The following is a 13945-nucleotide window of genomic DNA, read 5'->3' as shown; positions in this document are numbered from 1 at the left end:
TTCTAATGAAATCATTTGAAAACACACATAACAGCAAATAATGGCTGAGTCTCGGCAGTGGCAAATACATTAGATTTTTTTCTGTCTTTCTTTTTATTACTAAGTACTTTTGATAGGTGTAGGAGTAGGAAGTACAGTATAGTATCTGATATATGTAGTGGAGTAAAAGTGAAAAGCAACTAAAAGTACAGCAACTTAGGTTGTAAGTATAGATACATGAAACATATAAGTACATTAAGGAAGTAAACATCCCAGTGGAGTAGCAGCACACGTATCCTCATGACCTCAGTGACACGATTTGTAAAGAGCGTGAGTAACCTGAACTGCTAACTCTTTTCCAGCTCTTGTGGTTGATGTGACTGCTGCCTTTATCTGCCTCAGTGACAGATTTCATTTTCTGCTCCAGTTTGACAAATGCACGTCCAAGCAACCGCTGACAAACAACAGTTTGCTCAGTGTTGTGTATTTGCCAGAAGGAAACTTAATACACAGGTACGCTTTAGCTTTGCATGTCATGATCTATAAAACACATCAGTACTAATTAATAACTACACCTCACGTGAGTGGAACCTTGTTTGACCTATGTTGCTGCTGAGTCCTTATTAAAGGAGAATGCCAAAGTGACATGTGTATGTGAGCATATCTTCCAGTAGAGCAACAGTTGGAGGACTGAATGTTTATTCTAATCGGCAGTCTTACATATGTATAGCCTGGAGCTGATACTCATTATATCAAATTAATCACGAATTGGATAATTGGAACATCTGCTTGAGCCTTAATTTCTTGAAATTCAATTTCTTACAGTGACTGACCTAATATTACTTAACTAAAAGTTCTGATCCAAAGATCAGCAGGACTTCTTTTTGTCAGCTTTTTTTTAACATTGTGGTGTTTGGTTCGACAGACCACCACTTTACACAGCATCATCTTGGTTTTTTGAAATCAGCTGTAACCATACTAAAGGAGGGGGGCGGAGCCTGACTGAGAATTTGAGGACATTGCACTCCGATCTACACCTGCACCCATTGGTTGATGCTAGATGACAATCACACCGTAACCATGCCTGTGTATGGATTAGTATGGATGCCATTAGTGTAAGAAGGAGTATAACAGCTACTTAAAGGGGAAGGGGAGTTTCAAAAATAATGTATTCATATCAAAAGAATAAAGTCATAATATTACTAGAAAAAAAGTGGAATTTTACAAAAAAACATGAATAAACACAAAAACTGTTTTTAATGTAATAAGCAGCAAAACATATCACACTGACTCAACATAAAAGTAGTTTTAAAAGTTGCGATTTGAGAAATAATGTTTCTGTAAAGAAAGACACAAACGGTATGCGTATTGGCCTATTTGCTTAATTGTCGGACTAAAAAAGACAGAGATGTTCGCAGATGACTGTGACTCTAATCAATTGCCAGATGAAATGGCAAATTGCAAAGTCCAGGGCGTTGGAGATCGGGGAGAGAGCAGGACTTTGGATTCCAACATCAAGGGAGAGGCTCCTGGAGGTTAGGAGTGCTGGCTTGTGTTAGACCTTAAGGTCATCATTCCCTCCACTAATGCCCCTGGCATCACCTTCCTCCTTCACTTCAAACACTATGGCTACATTCCTAGACCATGTACCAATAAGCACTAATAATGCAGAAAAATGAAAACCAAAACAGATGGGCTCCAATAGTGGTGGGGATTACCAAGTCCTATCCAGGGCTCTATCTGCACCCCTGGGCGCAGAGAGGTGAATCCCACACCATCTTTTTCCCAGCACAGCAACACAGGCAGGAGGTGAAAAAAACTGTGGCAGCAATATGTTGACATGTCCAAGAAATGTCTATGGAGAAGTTCAAATGGTCAGTTGTTCTTAGACATGAGAGGACGGAATGTTACAGAGTGCACCCCAACCGTATTCGTATTTGTCTTTTTGATTGCAGGAGTTTGTATTTCTCCTCTATGAGCGTTATAAAAATGCGTGTGTGTTGCGTCACTTGTGGTCTTTCAGTAAAATAGTGTCCCATTGTGGAATCCACAAAGTAACAGTATACCACTGTTACTGCATCTATGCTTGACCTGCAGTATGCAAACAATGCCTCATTCAGTGGCGGCAGTGTTTTGTGCTGTTGACTGACACAATAAAGCAGCGCGCCGCTGTGAGGGCACGCTCGGATGTTTGGCTCTGTCCCCTCTCTATGGTCAAACCCGCGGCATAGTCTGTCATTTGATTATGCGCGAGCCCTAGAGGCTCAAAGACTATGTGTCAGACTCTGGTTAAAAGTCTCCCTCAACAATTAACCACGCGCCATGGAAAATGCCCAACGAAAACACCCAAAAGCCCCCCCCCCCTTCTTCTGCGCTCCCACTGGGAACTCGCTGTGAACTCCTGTGAACTCTGGGAAATCATGAGAAGAAATCTAGACTGTACTGAAACCCACAAACGCCACAATGTTTCCAGTCCTGTGAAGCAACAATTAATTGAGGTTTGGTTTGTTAAAAGAAAAATTAAATAAAGTGATATTGGTCTGTTGAAAAAGTGATGTGGAGAAATAGTAAATTGCCAACTGCCAATTACACCAGTAAAGTAAAATCAAAACAATGGCCCTGTCAAAATAAAACTCTTGCCTGGTTGGAATGTGTCACAGCCTGATTGATTTAGTGTGATGAAGTGAGGCTGGGATACGCAGCCTCATTGCCACCTCTCTCCAGCCGCTGTCTGAGAACACGCTGTGCCTTTACTCAGCAGCTGCTGAGAGTCTTGTTTTAAATGACCTCAAATAAGAAAATCAAGCTTTGTATGTTTTTCAAGGGTCGGGCATTAGAAGACACCGGCGAAGAGAGAAAACGAATCACAAACCTCCAATTGTGTCTCAGGTGGAAAATTTGCGGATTCTGGTTATCTAATGAAAATATTGTCACTAGGCTCATTTCCTATGTGGTGCCAGGAAGGCAGAAGAGTAAATGTGCGAACAGTTTACTGAAGGCTGACTCTTGACTTGGACTATGTGAGTTGGTGCATGTGTGTGTGTCTTCAGCTCAGGTTTCAGCGCGACTGTTTTCATATCGAGGCCACGCTTACCTCAACCTCTGAGAGTCCTCTTTGGCCTATTCACGTCCCGGTGCCAGCGAACAAGGAGTGACATAGGTTATATTCACGTATCTCCTTGAACTGGAGCAAATGGAGAGAGGAAGCTAGAAAAAAGGCGAGAGGGCACGAGGATGTAGAGTGTGAAGGTATAAATGGATAATAAAATGCATCCTGGCCAATTTGGATTTCTGTTTTTACTCTGTCTGCTCCAACTAATGCTGTGTGCCCAGAGCCTGGGTGGAGCTGAGTGGGACTCTGCATATTTTGGAAAAATGGTGATGAACGCTTGTGAAACTAAAGGAACAGTCCAAATTTAGTAACTATGTTTATTTTGCTTTTTTCTTGAGAGTGGGATGAGAAAATTCATATCGCTGTCAGGCCTGTGGTTAATATCAATCTACTGGCAACCAAATTTACTGTTAGGCAAATTCTGTTGATACTCTCCCCCTTGTTTTCAGTTTTTATACTGCATCTGGCACCAGCCTCAAATTCTCATTTGATTCTCGACAGCGAAGTGACCAAGCCTGTTTCCTGTTAATGAGTGAAGACTGGCGTACATATTTAACAGTTTTGGTCTCATCTGAGGGTGTGTGAAAAGAGGTTGTTCAACTAATGCTATTCCTTCTCTCCATTTGCAGCTATACAGTTTTATTTACTGCAATCTTCTGTAAAAGTATGGATTGTTATAGCAACAAGGAGGCACGGTCACACATAGCGAATGTGAATATCGCATGTCACCAAAGTTGAACTCCAAGCAAAGCCAATGCGAATGTTTTGTTCACACCCTCGCTTGCACAGATTGGAAGTGAACAGAAAAAGGAAGGTTTGCTATTAAGACATTTGCATATGACACCATACCCTAAGGTATAAATCAGTTTTGTCTGTTTCATTTACGCATGTGCTTTAACTTGTGTCGCCTGAATTAAAGATCAGCTATTTTAACGTGTTTCCATTTTTTTCAAGGTTATGACCTCTTAATTTTAAGTTTTTATTCTTGACTATTTAATTGTATGATTTTGTGACTGCAAAAGAAAAAAATCCTGCAGGAGAATTTATGGATGTAGAAGGTTTACTCTAACATCTCCACCACAGCGTCAGTGGCCTAGTCTTCTGTCCTCGTCTTCTGTCCTCGTCCACGCACAGACACCTCTCTGTAAGCTCACCTGTTCTGCCCTGACAAGGAAGAGCTTCAAGCCAATTGTCCTGTCTGTCCCATGCAAACACAGCGTGTGCCCGGCAACCCCATCCATGTTTGCTGTAAATGGGCACCTTTTGTTGCATGTGTTTACTCAGTCTTTCACATCTTTCACACTTAAATCCACACGCACATATATATATGGCATGTGTGTGTATATATATATATATATATATATATATATATATTTATACATAGAAACCGGGAACAAACATGTATATTGTCCTAAAAGTTTTCATATTGACACACAGCTCTTCCTGTTTTCTGTTCAACTTCACAAAGTTTCCTCATGCTGTAAACTTCAGGTGACGAGAAAAAGATAGAAAACGTCCGTGAATACTTTACAGTTATATGTGCCCTGAATCTCATCCAATCATGTTCCAGACTGAAAATGATGTCATTGTGGTGCTTCTAGGTAAGTTCACCTATGACAAGCAAAGATAAATGGCAGTTTAATGTGGGCAACAATTCCAACACCTGGCTGTCAGATCGTAGTCCTGATAATAGAGATATATAGATGTACCACACTGTGCTCAGACTCTAAACAACAGATTTCATAATCTCACTTGCTCCCTCAGCTCAGGAATAGCAGCCAGGGTTATAGAACGCTGTCATGCATATGGCATTAGGAATAGAGACATAGTTACGCAGAACACCGTGAGTGTTTATCTGCGTGATCACGTTACCACACAGACAGTGGATGGAAGCTTGCCTGGCCACATTGAGTAGCTGTCAGGGAGATGAAGGAGCACCCAGATGGTACTTCCAAAAAACCGCCCGACAAGCCCCGAGGTGATAGGTGGGGCTCGCTCGAGTCGTGCAGCTGTACTGGTATGTCACCTGAACTTTTCTTCGACCTCACCCTGGCTACATGTGCGTGTTTCATGCCTCCGCGTCCTCATTCTCTGACAGAGGTGTCACACACTGGAAGGGCTACAAGCTTGGGATGAATGTCAGCTCACCGGTTGAAGTCAAACAGTGTCTGCAATATGCGCTTTGAAGTAAACAGGTTGTGCTGTTTAGATTAGTCGTAGCTATATTTACAGGAGTCCATGCTGATGGCTCTATTATCCTAGCATCCACATGCTAAAATGCTGAGGTTAAATAGGTATTTTGGCTTGTTAGCATGTTAAAGTTGACTAATTACAGTAGCACTAAACACAAGGTATAACAATTGGGAGTGTAATGAGTTTTAGCCCGACGTCACACGACATTCCAATTAGCTTTCTAAAGCAAAGTTATCTACATACTCTGACAATGAGCAACGACTCCAGTAGCAGCACACACATTTGTACGACAGAAATGTCGTACGAAGTAAAGGCTTCCCGCCACCAGCGAGAGCAAAGACCGTGGTCATCCCAGTCCCAGGGTTAAGCCATGTCTGAGGAACAAGGGGATCACAAGACGTGCAAATCGTTGCACAGACGGTTGTCTGAGCCAGTGGTTTAAACGGTGTGTGTGTGTGTGTGTGTGTGTGTCTGTGTGAAAGGTGAGGGACAGAAGAAGATGGGGGACGTCTCTGAATAGTAGAGGACGTGATAGATTGGAGATTTAGTTTCAACATAGATTTTTTCCAGATTCCCACCTTTGATAAGAGGGTGATAACTTTTGTTGTTTTAAATGTCATTATTTAGAGACATCCCAAATTGAATGTAAGCATCGGCCCTGCAAGGTCCAAGACTGTTTGAAACACTAGGTGGTGTTGTGAACTATGTATTTCTTTTTATGTATACATTTGGTAATAAATGTGATATTAAAACCAGCATTCATGTATTTCATCAAATAGCAGCAGAATATTTTAGTGTACTGCTCCGAAAAACACATAAGTGCAATATGACTTTGAAGTCATCAGGATGCTGATACAACTAGTGGAGCATGTGATGTATATGAAATGTCACCACGTGAATGATCACTGAATGGCATTTATTTAATGTTATCAGGAGAAAGACATTGTTTATTCATCAAACCAGTCAACTTTGGTCAATTAGCAACTTTTAACATTTTTGAGAATGCACATATGACAATGACAACAAAGGTTTTATGGTCTGTACGAAATAAATAGCAACATTGCTCATTTACAGCTTGGCTGAAGAAAACAAAAACAAAAAGGGTTAATCTTCATATTAAAAAGCATACAGATGAGTTGTGACACTCATGAACTCACTAATTGCTCAACAAAAAAAATGCTCTCCTTTTTAAATAAAGCTTTTCAGTTTTTAATATGTACCTTCAAGAGCCTGTTATAGTTAAATAAATAGAATGCTTTCCATTTTTAACATGCACATCCAATTTGCCTGGGGAAAGTATTTACACTTCACTGATCCTACTTTGTCCACCAAATGATCCTCCTTTTTTTTCCCTTCTCGCTTCTAAACAATTCTTTCTCACCACAGACTCTCATACTTACACAAATGTACAGTCACTCTTGCAGACATGCTGCATCTATTTACTATTAACACAATATCTAAACCTATTGAAAGTGATCAAAATGCTAACGGTGAACATGGGAATCCATGTTGCGTAGAGAAGAAACAGTCCAGACATCACCACATCTTAACCGGAGGAGGGGGCTTGCAAAAAGTTTAAGTTTACAATTGATCATGCACTTTATAAATTCACTGTTATTTGGGTTGAGAGTGTGTAATCAGTGGCTTCATTATCTACTTGTTTTCCTTTAGTGAACAAAGAAAAGAGCAACACATCTCCTGTGATGGATCCGGCCGAATCATGTCTAACAATATTTAAGTTTTCCCCAGGAATCTGTTGGTCTGTCCTACAACAAGTGGTTTTTCAGGAAGCTTCCGCACAAAACCAGGAGCTGCTGCGAGGAGGCGTCTCTTCTGTCGTGTCTGTGTTTGTGTAGAAACTCCTGGCCATCGCACTTCAGATTGAGATGGGCAGTTTATTCTGTGCTGATGTTTTCTTTTCTTTTTTTCGATTTCTTCGCTTCTCTCTTTCATGACGCAAAATAAGAGTTCTGCATGGAGTAGAGGCGGTCGATGGGGTTCCCCACGCGGGCCTGCATGGAGTTGACTTCCGACGACGCCATGAAGCAGTCACTGAGGCTGGTTAAAGACGTGTCGCTGTCTATGTCATGGAATGCGGAGTCATTTCCTGCGAAGAGATGATGCAGAGAAATGCGTCAGGATCCGGTTGCAGAGGCGTCATTAAAAAACAACAACAACAACAACAAGAAAACCCACAACAACGCCCCTCTCTGACTATGAAATCAACGCAATCTTGTATTTGAGATTTACAGCAGCGTTGGGAAATTATAATTACTAATAGTCACTTTGAGAAACTGCTGTTGTGTGTCATCACAATTGTAAGAACTGTTTAGTTCGATATCATCAAAGCTCACTTTTTGCTGCCCTCCCTGGGACAATTGCAGTCTGTGAGGGAGCATGTAAACAAGGGGCAACCTCCTAAAAGATCTGGTTAATAGCAACTGTTTACGCCTTTCATAAAACCTCAACATGTTATTTCTCTAGAGGGAATAGTTAACTTTATTACACTCTGGATCTTAATGATAGTGTTGCACAAAATGGGGACAGTGTTTGGAGACATATCTTTTAATGCCTTGCCAATATTGTTCTTTTCCCCAAACCAAAGGAGAGTGATGAGACCAGGGACTTGGGTTCTTACTACCGAGAAGAACTAAATGGAGGCAAATTATAAGGAAGTTATGAACTTCAGGAAATGGTCCCTCTGGGGCTTGTTGAGGACATCACTCTGAAATATGTTATTCCAGTTACATCCTGTGGACCAACACTTGATTGACTGATTTTTTCTTTTCTCCCTCCTCTAAGTATTTTAATTCTTCCCTGTATCACACAAAAATCTGAGACTTATTATTTTCCCATTCTGATTCATTAGCTCACAAAACCCTCAATCATTGCTAGGATTGCATTTCATCTTAAGCAAGAAAAAATGTTGGGTAATGGGGCATGTCTCCAAACTGGAGGCAGAGAGTTAAAACCATATTAAACAGATTTGAAAATGAACTTCAAAACCCAGCAGCTTATGAGAAGGCTTGTGTTATCTCATGTGGGAGGAGAATCTGTTCGTAAGACTCTGCCGCGCGGCTGAAATCAGGGGAGGGGGCGCTGTGGCCTGAACACATGTCCCACACTGGGGAGCTATGAGGTTGATCAAGGGACAGGCATGTGTGTGTGTGTTTCCAGAGCAGAAGTGGGTATTTTGGGGAGGGGGATGAATGGCTGGAGGGGGTGGGAGCCAGTGGATGCTCACCATATGGGTTCATGTGGTCCCCGGGCATCTGTGGGGGGGTGAGCCCCTGTTGGAAGGGGTCTGTGCTGTAGCCGTTCTGATCCATGGCGACCAGCTGCTGCTGTGGCGGAGCCAGCGGTGTGAAGGAGTTCATCATTCCCTCCATCCGATTGGACATCACCTCTGTGGAGCAATGAGAACAAACCATTAGAGAAAATGTAATAACAGGAAGGTGGAGCTGCACAGGGGAAAACTGGCGAAGATGAGGGCGTTGATAACGGAGATGTGTTTTCTTTTTAATACCTGAGTTTCACAAGCTCACCTGACTCTGAGTCACAGTTTTGCAGAACAAAAAATTACTGACAAAAATAAAGGGAGGAACAGCGACAGTAACGCGGATCACTTCCCTGTTAGTATTACCATGGAAACCTACAGTAGTCTTTCCTGTGGCTTCTCTCATAATTCCCTTCACAAACACAGCTCTTGGCTAACTGACTGCTGAGATGGACACAAAGCTCTTGTGGCTTCATGACTGGAGCCCATCCCCCTGCTCTTTCCTCTGCAGTGGCTTTGTGAAATGACGTCTGTCGTTCATTTTGTTTGGCTTCCAAAGAGAACGCTCCACTTTCTGTGACGTGGACTGTTCTTGTTCATACAGCAACCTGTTTGTAATCTGTTATTCTGTGTAGTTACTGAATACACAGCAGAGGAAGCTCATATTTTCTGATTCAGTGCTATTGCAGTGTTTGTTCAGTCATCACTCAAAAGAAGTGTCAACATTTCAAACAATACATTGCTATGATGCAATGAAAACTTCCATCACAGACAAGTTTTTGACATCTCAAAAATCTTTATCAAGCAATTTGTGTCTCGTGTTTTTTGCAGAATTAGATTAGATTGTTAAAAATTCTGAAAAAGTCAAACTCCTTGTCTCTCATTGGAAAAACTGATTAATCGATTAATACATTTCCATTTAAAATGCACAATGATTGGCTTCTCATCATGTCACAAAATCATGTCGTCACATACACTAACTATAATTTTCAATAGCATCTCTACAAATATTTGAATTTGAACATTTAAATTGTGGTAACAGTTTTGTCTGTATCGCCCAGCCCTGCTTTTAAGTGGCCAAAAATCTGGACATGCATCATTTTGTGCAGTGAAACTTGAACATCCAGGTGAATGAGAAATAAGCAAAACGCATATTTGAGTGAAAGGGAGCTTTGTATTTGTAAAAATTTAAACGTTAGATACATTAAATATGCAGCCAAAACGTTTCCCAGAGGAAGAAGCCTTGAGCCAGAGGGCCTCAATTGTGTCTGCAGGGTATGAGCACTAGCGTACCTTGGCCAAGTCTCTGAGAATTCTGTTGTTCTTGTTGTTGCTGCTGTCTTCTTGCCAACTTCTTCATCTGAAACGAAAGGAAGGAGTCAAAGTTGTGAGGAACTCCCAAAACTAACATGCAGTCTTTAATTTAAAAAGGATGCTCCTCGCCGTTCACCCTGGAATGAACTGCTTAAAGTCTGTATCTCAGTGCACTTCATTATCAAGTATCAAAGGTTTTCACAAGATAATAATCAGAAAAAGGGGAGGGCACAGACATTTGATGCAAGAGCGAGCTAGAGTTGCAACTCCTCGCTCTTTTTTTAATGCATTTGTGAAAGGAATGCAGTGATAAATTTAACACAAATACTTGTGGTGATTTATTAGCTGGACTCTTAAGATGGAATAAGGCTGTTGAATGTGGACACGTAAGTCTGATTTCATCCTGTGAGTTCACTGCTCTCACCTTAGCTCTCTGGTTCTGAAACCACACCTGGACCACCCGAACGCTGAGTCCTGTCTCTGCGGCCAGCGTCTCCCTCACCTGAACACGTCAACACAAGAGATTTCCAGCGTTACACAAGAAAACACCAACACCACTCTGATCTACTTTCTCCTTCTAAACATTTCCCAACAGGCCACGTTGCCTTTTTGATTTCTGTGAATGTTGAATGAAAGCAGCACAGTGGTCTGTTTGGAACTCTTGGTTGTTGCCTCTTCAAAGCTTTGGAGCGGGTGCAGCGGTCGGACAGAGGCCGTCCTCCTGTATCTCAGTATGATGTTTGGTGCAGGCGGGCTGCGTTACACCAGCCTGTCTCTCTAACACAGAACAGAACGCTGCTCGCCACTTCAAAGCTCGCCTCTGAGGTGGGGGAGATTTTTTTAATTTGAGAATTTTATTTGTAAAACTACTGTAGGGCTCGTGGTTGGCATCTAAAGCTCCATGTGTTCATTACTCCAAACACAAACCAGAGTTTTCTTAAATGTTTCCCTCACTCTGTCGTACCTTTCTGCAGGGCTTTGAGGACACCTCGAAGGAGGCCTTGAAGGCCCGTCTCTGCTGAGTGGTCAGGATGGTTCGTGGTCTCTTGGGCCTCCTGGGATCCTTCCCATCATCCCCCTTGCCCTGGCCTCCGATCCCTTTCTCTGGCTTGATGTCCAACTCCTCATCATCACTTTTCTCTGTGGAGAGAGTCATTTTTTCAGTATCATCAGCACAAGCTTGAACTGACTACACCCTTTTAGCCAGTGACAGCCTGCAGATTAATACATTTTCGCTCTTCCAAGCTCAGGGAGATTCACACACCACAAGTGCATAATCAAAGGAGACACATGTGTTTTCGATACTTTCTTATCAATTTATTACAAAGGAAAAGGCCACATGTACGATTTGACTTACAGAAGTCTATGGCTCTCGCTTGGAGAGCAGAAAGAAATATGCACATTTGTCACTGAGCTGAACACTGCGTCACTTGGAATTTATTGCTCTCAGCTTTGTCTGATTTACACTAAATCAATCTTTGATAAGAACACAACAACGAGTACAACATGGAAAAGGCAACACGAGTACATATGAGAAATACATCTCCTGAGACACGGCAAGAAAATGCAATTTTTGTTCTGTTTTAGATTTCAAAATAATGACAATATATGGATTGTTAGATTTTTACAAGCAGCAACAGGATATTACAGTTCCAGGTAGTAACAGTAGTATAAACGTCATGTTTCTAACCTACAATGTGCCATTAAAACTAAATAATAAAATGGTTTATTTTGATTTTTTTGAGATGAGATAATCATATAGAACTTTGCATTTATCACAAATGACAACACGTCCAATACTCTCCAATGATTGTAGAGATAAATTTGTCAATATTTTATAAAGATCATTGACATTTTTCTATTGGAAAACAATGTGAAACCTCCATATTCACAGATTGAAATGTTGCATTATGAAAGGTTCACTTCCATTTTTTAAAATACTAACTAAAAAATGACGTTTAGTGTGAAATATGCTGCGGCAAAATTCTGCAGTGCATTTCAATAACACTTGAAACAAAGGCCTTTGTTAAGCTTTGTAAACATAACATGGGAATTAAATCAATGAATAAAAAAACATGAATTATCACTGTGAAAACAACTGTTTCCAAATCAGGAGCAGCAGTGCCACTAATGAACATTAATGATTTTGGAGTCTGCTGGCTGCGAGAAGAGGCACCCACACGATGGCTCAGTGTCTCCTGTCATCTGGTTCTGATATGTATCGACATTTCTCCGCTGAAAACCTACATCTCAGCTGCTGCATACCGAGGTTAACCTCTGTTCATGTCAACATTTTCCCCATCTTGAAATTTGGAGACGTGCACAAAGGACATGCCGGCGCGAGACACTGGGACACGACCGATTGTGGAAGAGGCAGAGCAAATATTCCCACAAGTTGACAAAAGTTGACACAGGCACAGATGTATTTGACAAATTCCCTGCTTTTGTGCACGTCTAAATGTGAGCCAGATGGTAGTGAACAGTGAGGCTTGGCGAGAAGCCTCATTGTGTGTGGAGGCTATGGGCGAGGAACACTAGAGCTGATAAGAGTGGAGGCGCAGGCTTTTCTGTAGAAAGGCCCCAAATCCCTCTGTCACTCACCATGATACAGTGATTTAATTCTTTCCAGAACCAGATCCTGCCCACGCATGGAAAGCCATTAATACAGGGCGGCTTGGCTTCGTCCTGTTTCCACTTCCTACTGTATCATAAACCTACGCTCCCCACTTGAATGAGAATGCTACAAAATCAGCCATTGAAAAGCTGCAGATGGAGCTGTGTTAGATGTTTTTACTGCTGGGGCCGCATGAAAAATCTCACATGCCTGGCAACTAGTTTAAGGCCAAATTAACTCAGTATTTGTAGCTTCTTTTATTGTTGATAATATAGTGCTTCAACAAGTGAGATCCAGCTCAGGATCATCATGGAGGATGTGTATGTTGGCGACCGCTGTGATGGAACAGAGCATACAGAATACAACACCCTGGTGCCATACGATGATCGCACCACAGTGCTGCTCTCACTCTGGTGCGAGAGGGTGCAGAGGGCTCACCTGAGTCTGAGTCATCGGGGCTGACCGAGCTGAGTAAGTCCTTCTCCCTCTCGTAGTCGATCTTGCACAGCAGCTGACCCTCTTTCAGGACAAACTCGTCGCCCTTCCGCAGCTGACGGTCGCACACGCAGCAGCAGAAGCAGTTGAGGTGGTAGACGCACTCCAGGGCGCGCATCACAAACTCTGTGGGGGCGATTTTCTCCATGCAGCCACTGCACTTAGTCGCAAACAACCTGCAGAAGGAGACAAAACAGACGATTGTAGGTGGATTGATGACAGAGAACATTTTGTCCTGAGAGAACATTTTTTGCATTATTTCCTATATATTGTATAATGACTTTTCTGATCTTGATGACCAATCAAAGGTCCACAGTTTTGCCATTCACCTTTTCACACACAAATTCATGCCGTGAATCTATGTGCAACACTTTGTCCACTACACTTCAGTATCTTGCCCTAGGACACAAGCACGCAGAACGTGGGAGCAAGAACTAGCACCTTTCTGGTTGGTGGACGACCTGCTCTATCTTCCAAAGGGATTTTTCTAAACACAGCGGCGAGGGTTTTTTCAAGAACTCAAAAATATAACCATATCACATGTATTCTTGCCTCATTGCACTGGCTACTTGTTTTTCAATCACTGAATGGCCTTTCACCACCTTATCTATAGCCGACCTCCTCATCCCTGTTACGCTGCTTGTACACTTTGCGATCTGATAAGCAGCTGTTACCCTCGGTAACCAGGGCAGGACTTGAGACGGTGGAATAACCTCCCTTTGTCAGACATCTACAGCAGTGTCCTCTTTTAAAACCCTTTAGAAATATATTTTTATAAAATGGCTTTTAAATAAATGTTTTATCCATCGTCTCTTAACCTCTTTAACATGTAACAATTAGTTAAAAACTATATTAGTAGTTAAAATATTTGAATTACATTATATGTTTTCTGCTTTTATGTTTGGGAGGCACTTTGTATACCTATGTTTTGAAAAATGGTGTTTAAATAAAGTTTATTATA

At 41.8% G+C, this 13945-nt stretch overlaps 1 protein-coding gene across 2 annotated transcripts in view; it reads right to left on the bottom strand.

Moving 5' to 3' along the window:
• Positions 1-6181: 6181 nt before the first annotated feature.
• The window catches only part of lmx1bb (LIM homeobox transcription factor 1, beta b), a 47519-nt gene continuing 39755 nt past the window's right edge, over positions 6182-13945 (bottom strand). For both annotated transcript variants that reach the window (XM_069524099.1, XM_069524100.1), the window contains 6 exons: positions 12928-13160; positions 10840-11015; positions 10300-10377; positions 9855-9921; positions 8529-8690; positions 6182-7391 (listed from right to left, as the gene is read on the bottom strand). In XM_069524099.1, the coding sequence (XP_069380200.1) occupies positions 7234-7391; positions 8529-8690; positions 9855-9921; positions 10300-10377; positions 10840-11015; positions 12928-13160 (874 nt within the window). In that variant the 3' untranslated portion in view covers positions 6182-7233. The remainder of the gene's footprint in view (positions 7392-8528; positions 8691-9854; positions 9922-10299; positions 10378-10839; positions 11016-12927; positions 13161-13945) is intronic.

This window comes from Paralichthys olivaceus, chromosome 4 (genome assembly GCF_024713975.1).
Source record: "Paralichthys olivaceus isolate ysfri-2021 chromosome 4, ASM2471397v2, whole genome shotgun sequence".
NCBI lineage: Eukaryota > Metazoa > Chordata > Actinopteri > Pleuronectiformes > Paralichthyidae > Paralichthys > Paralichthys olivaceus.
The sequence above is the reverse complement of the archived record's forward strand: the minus strand, read 5'-3'. Positions and strand labels throughout refer to the sequence as shown.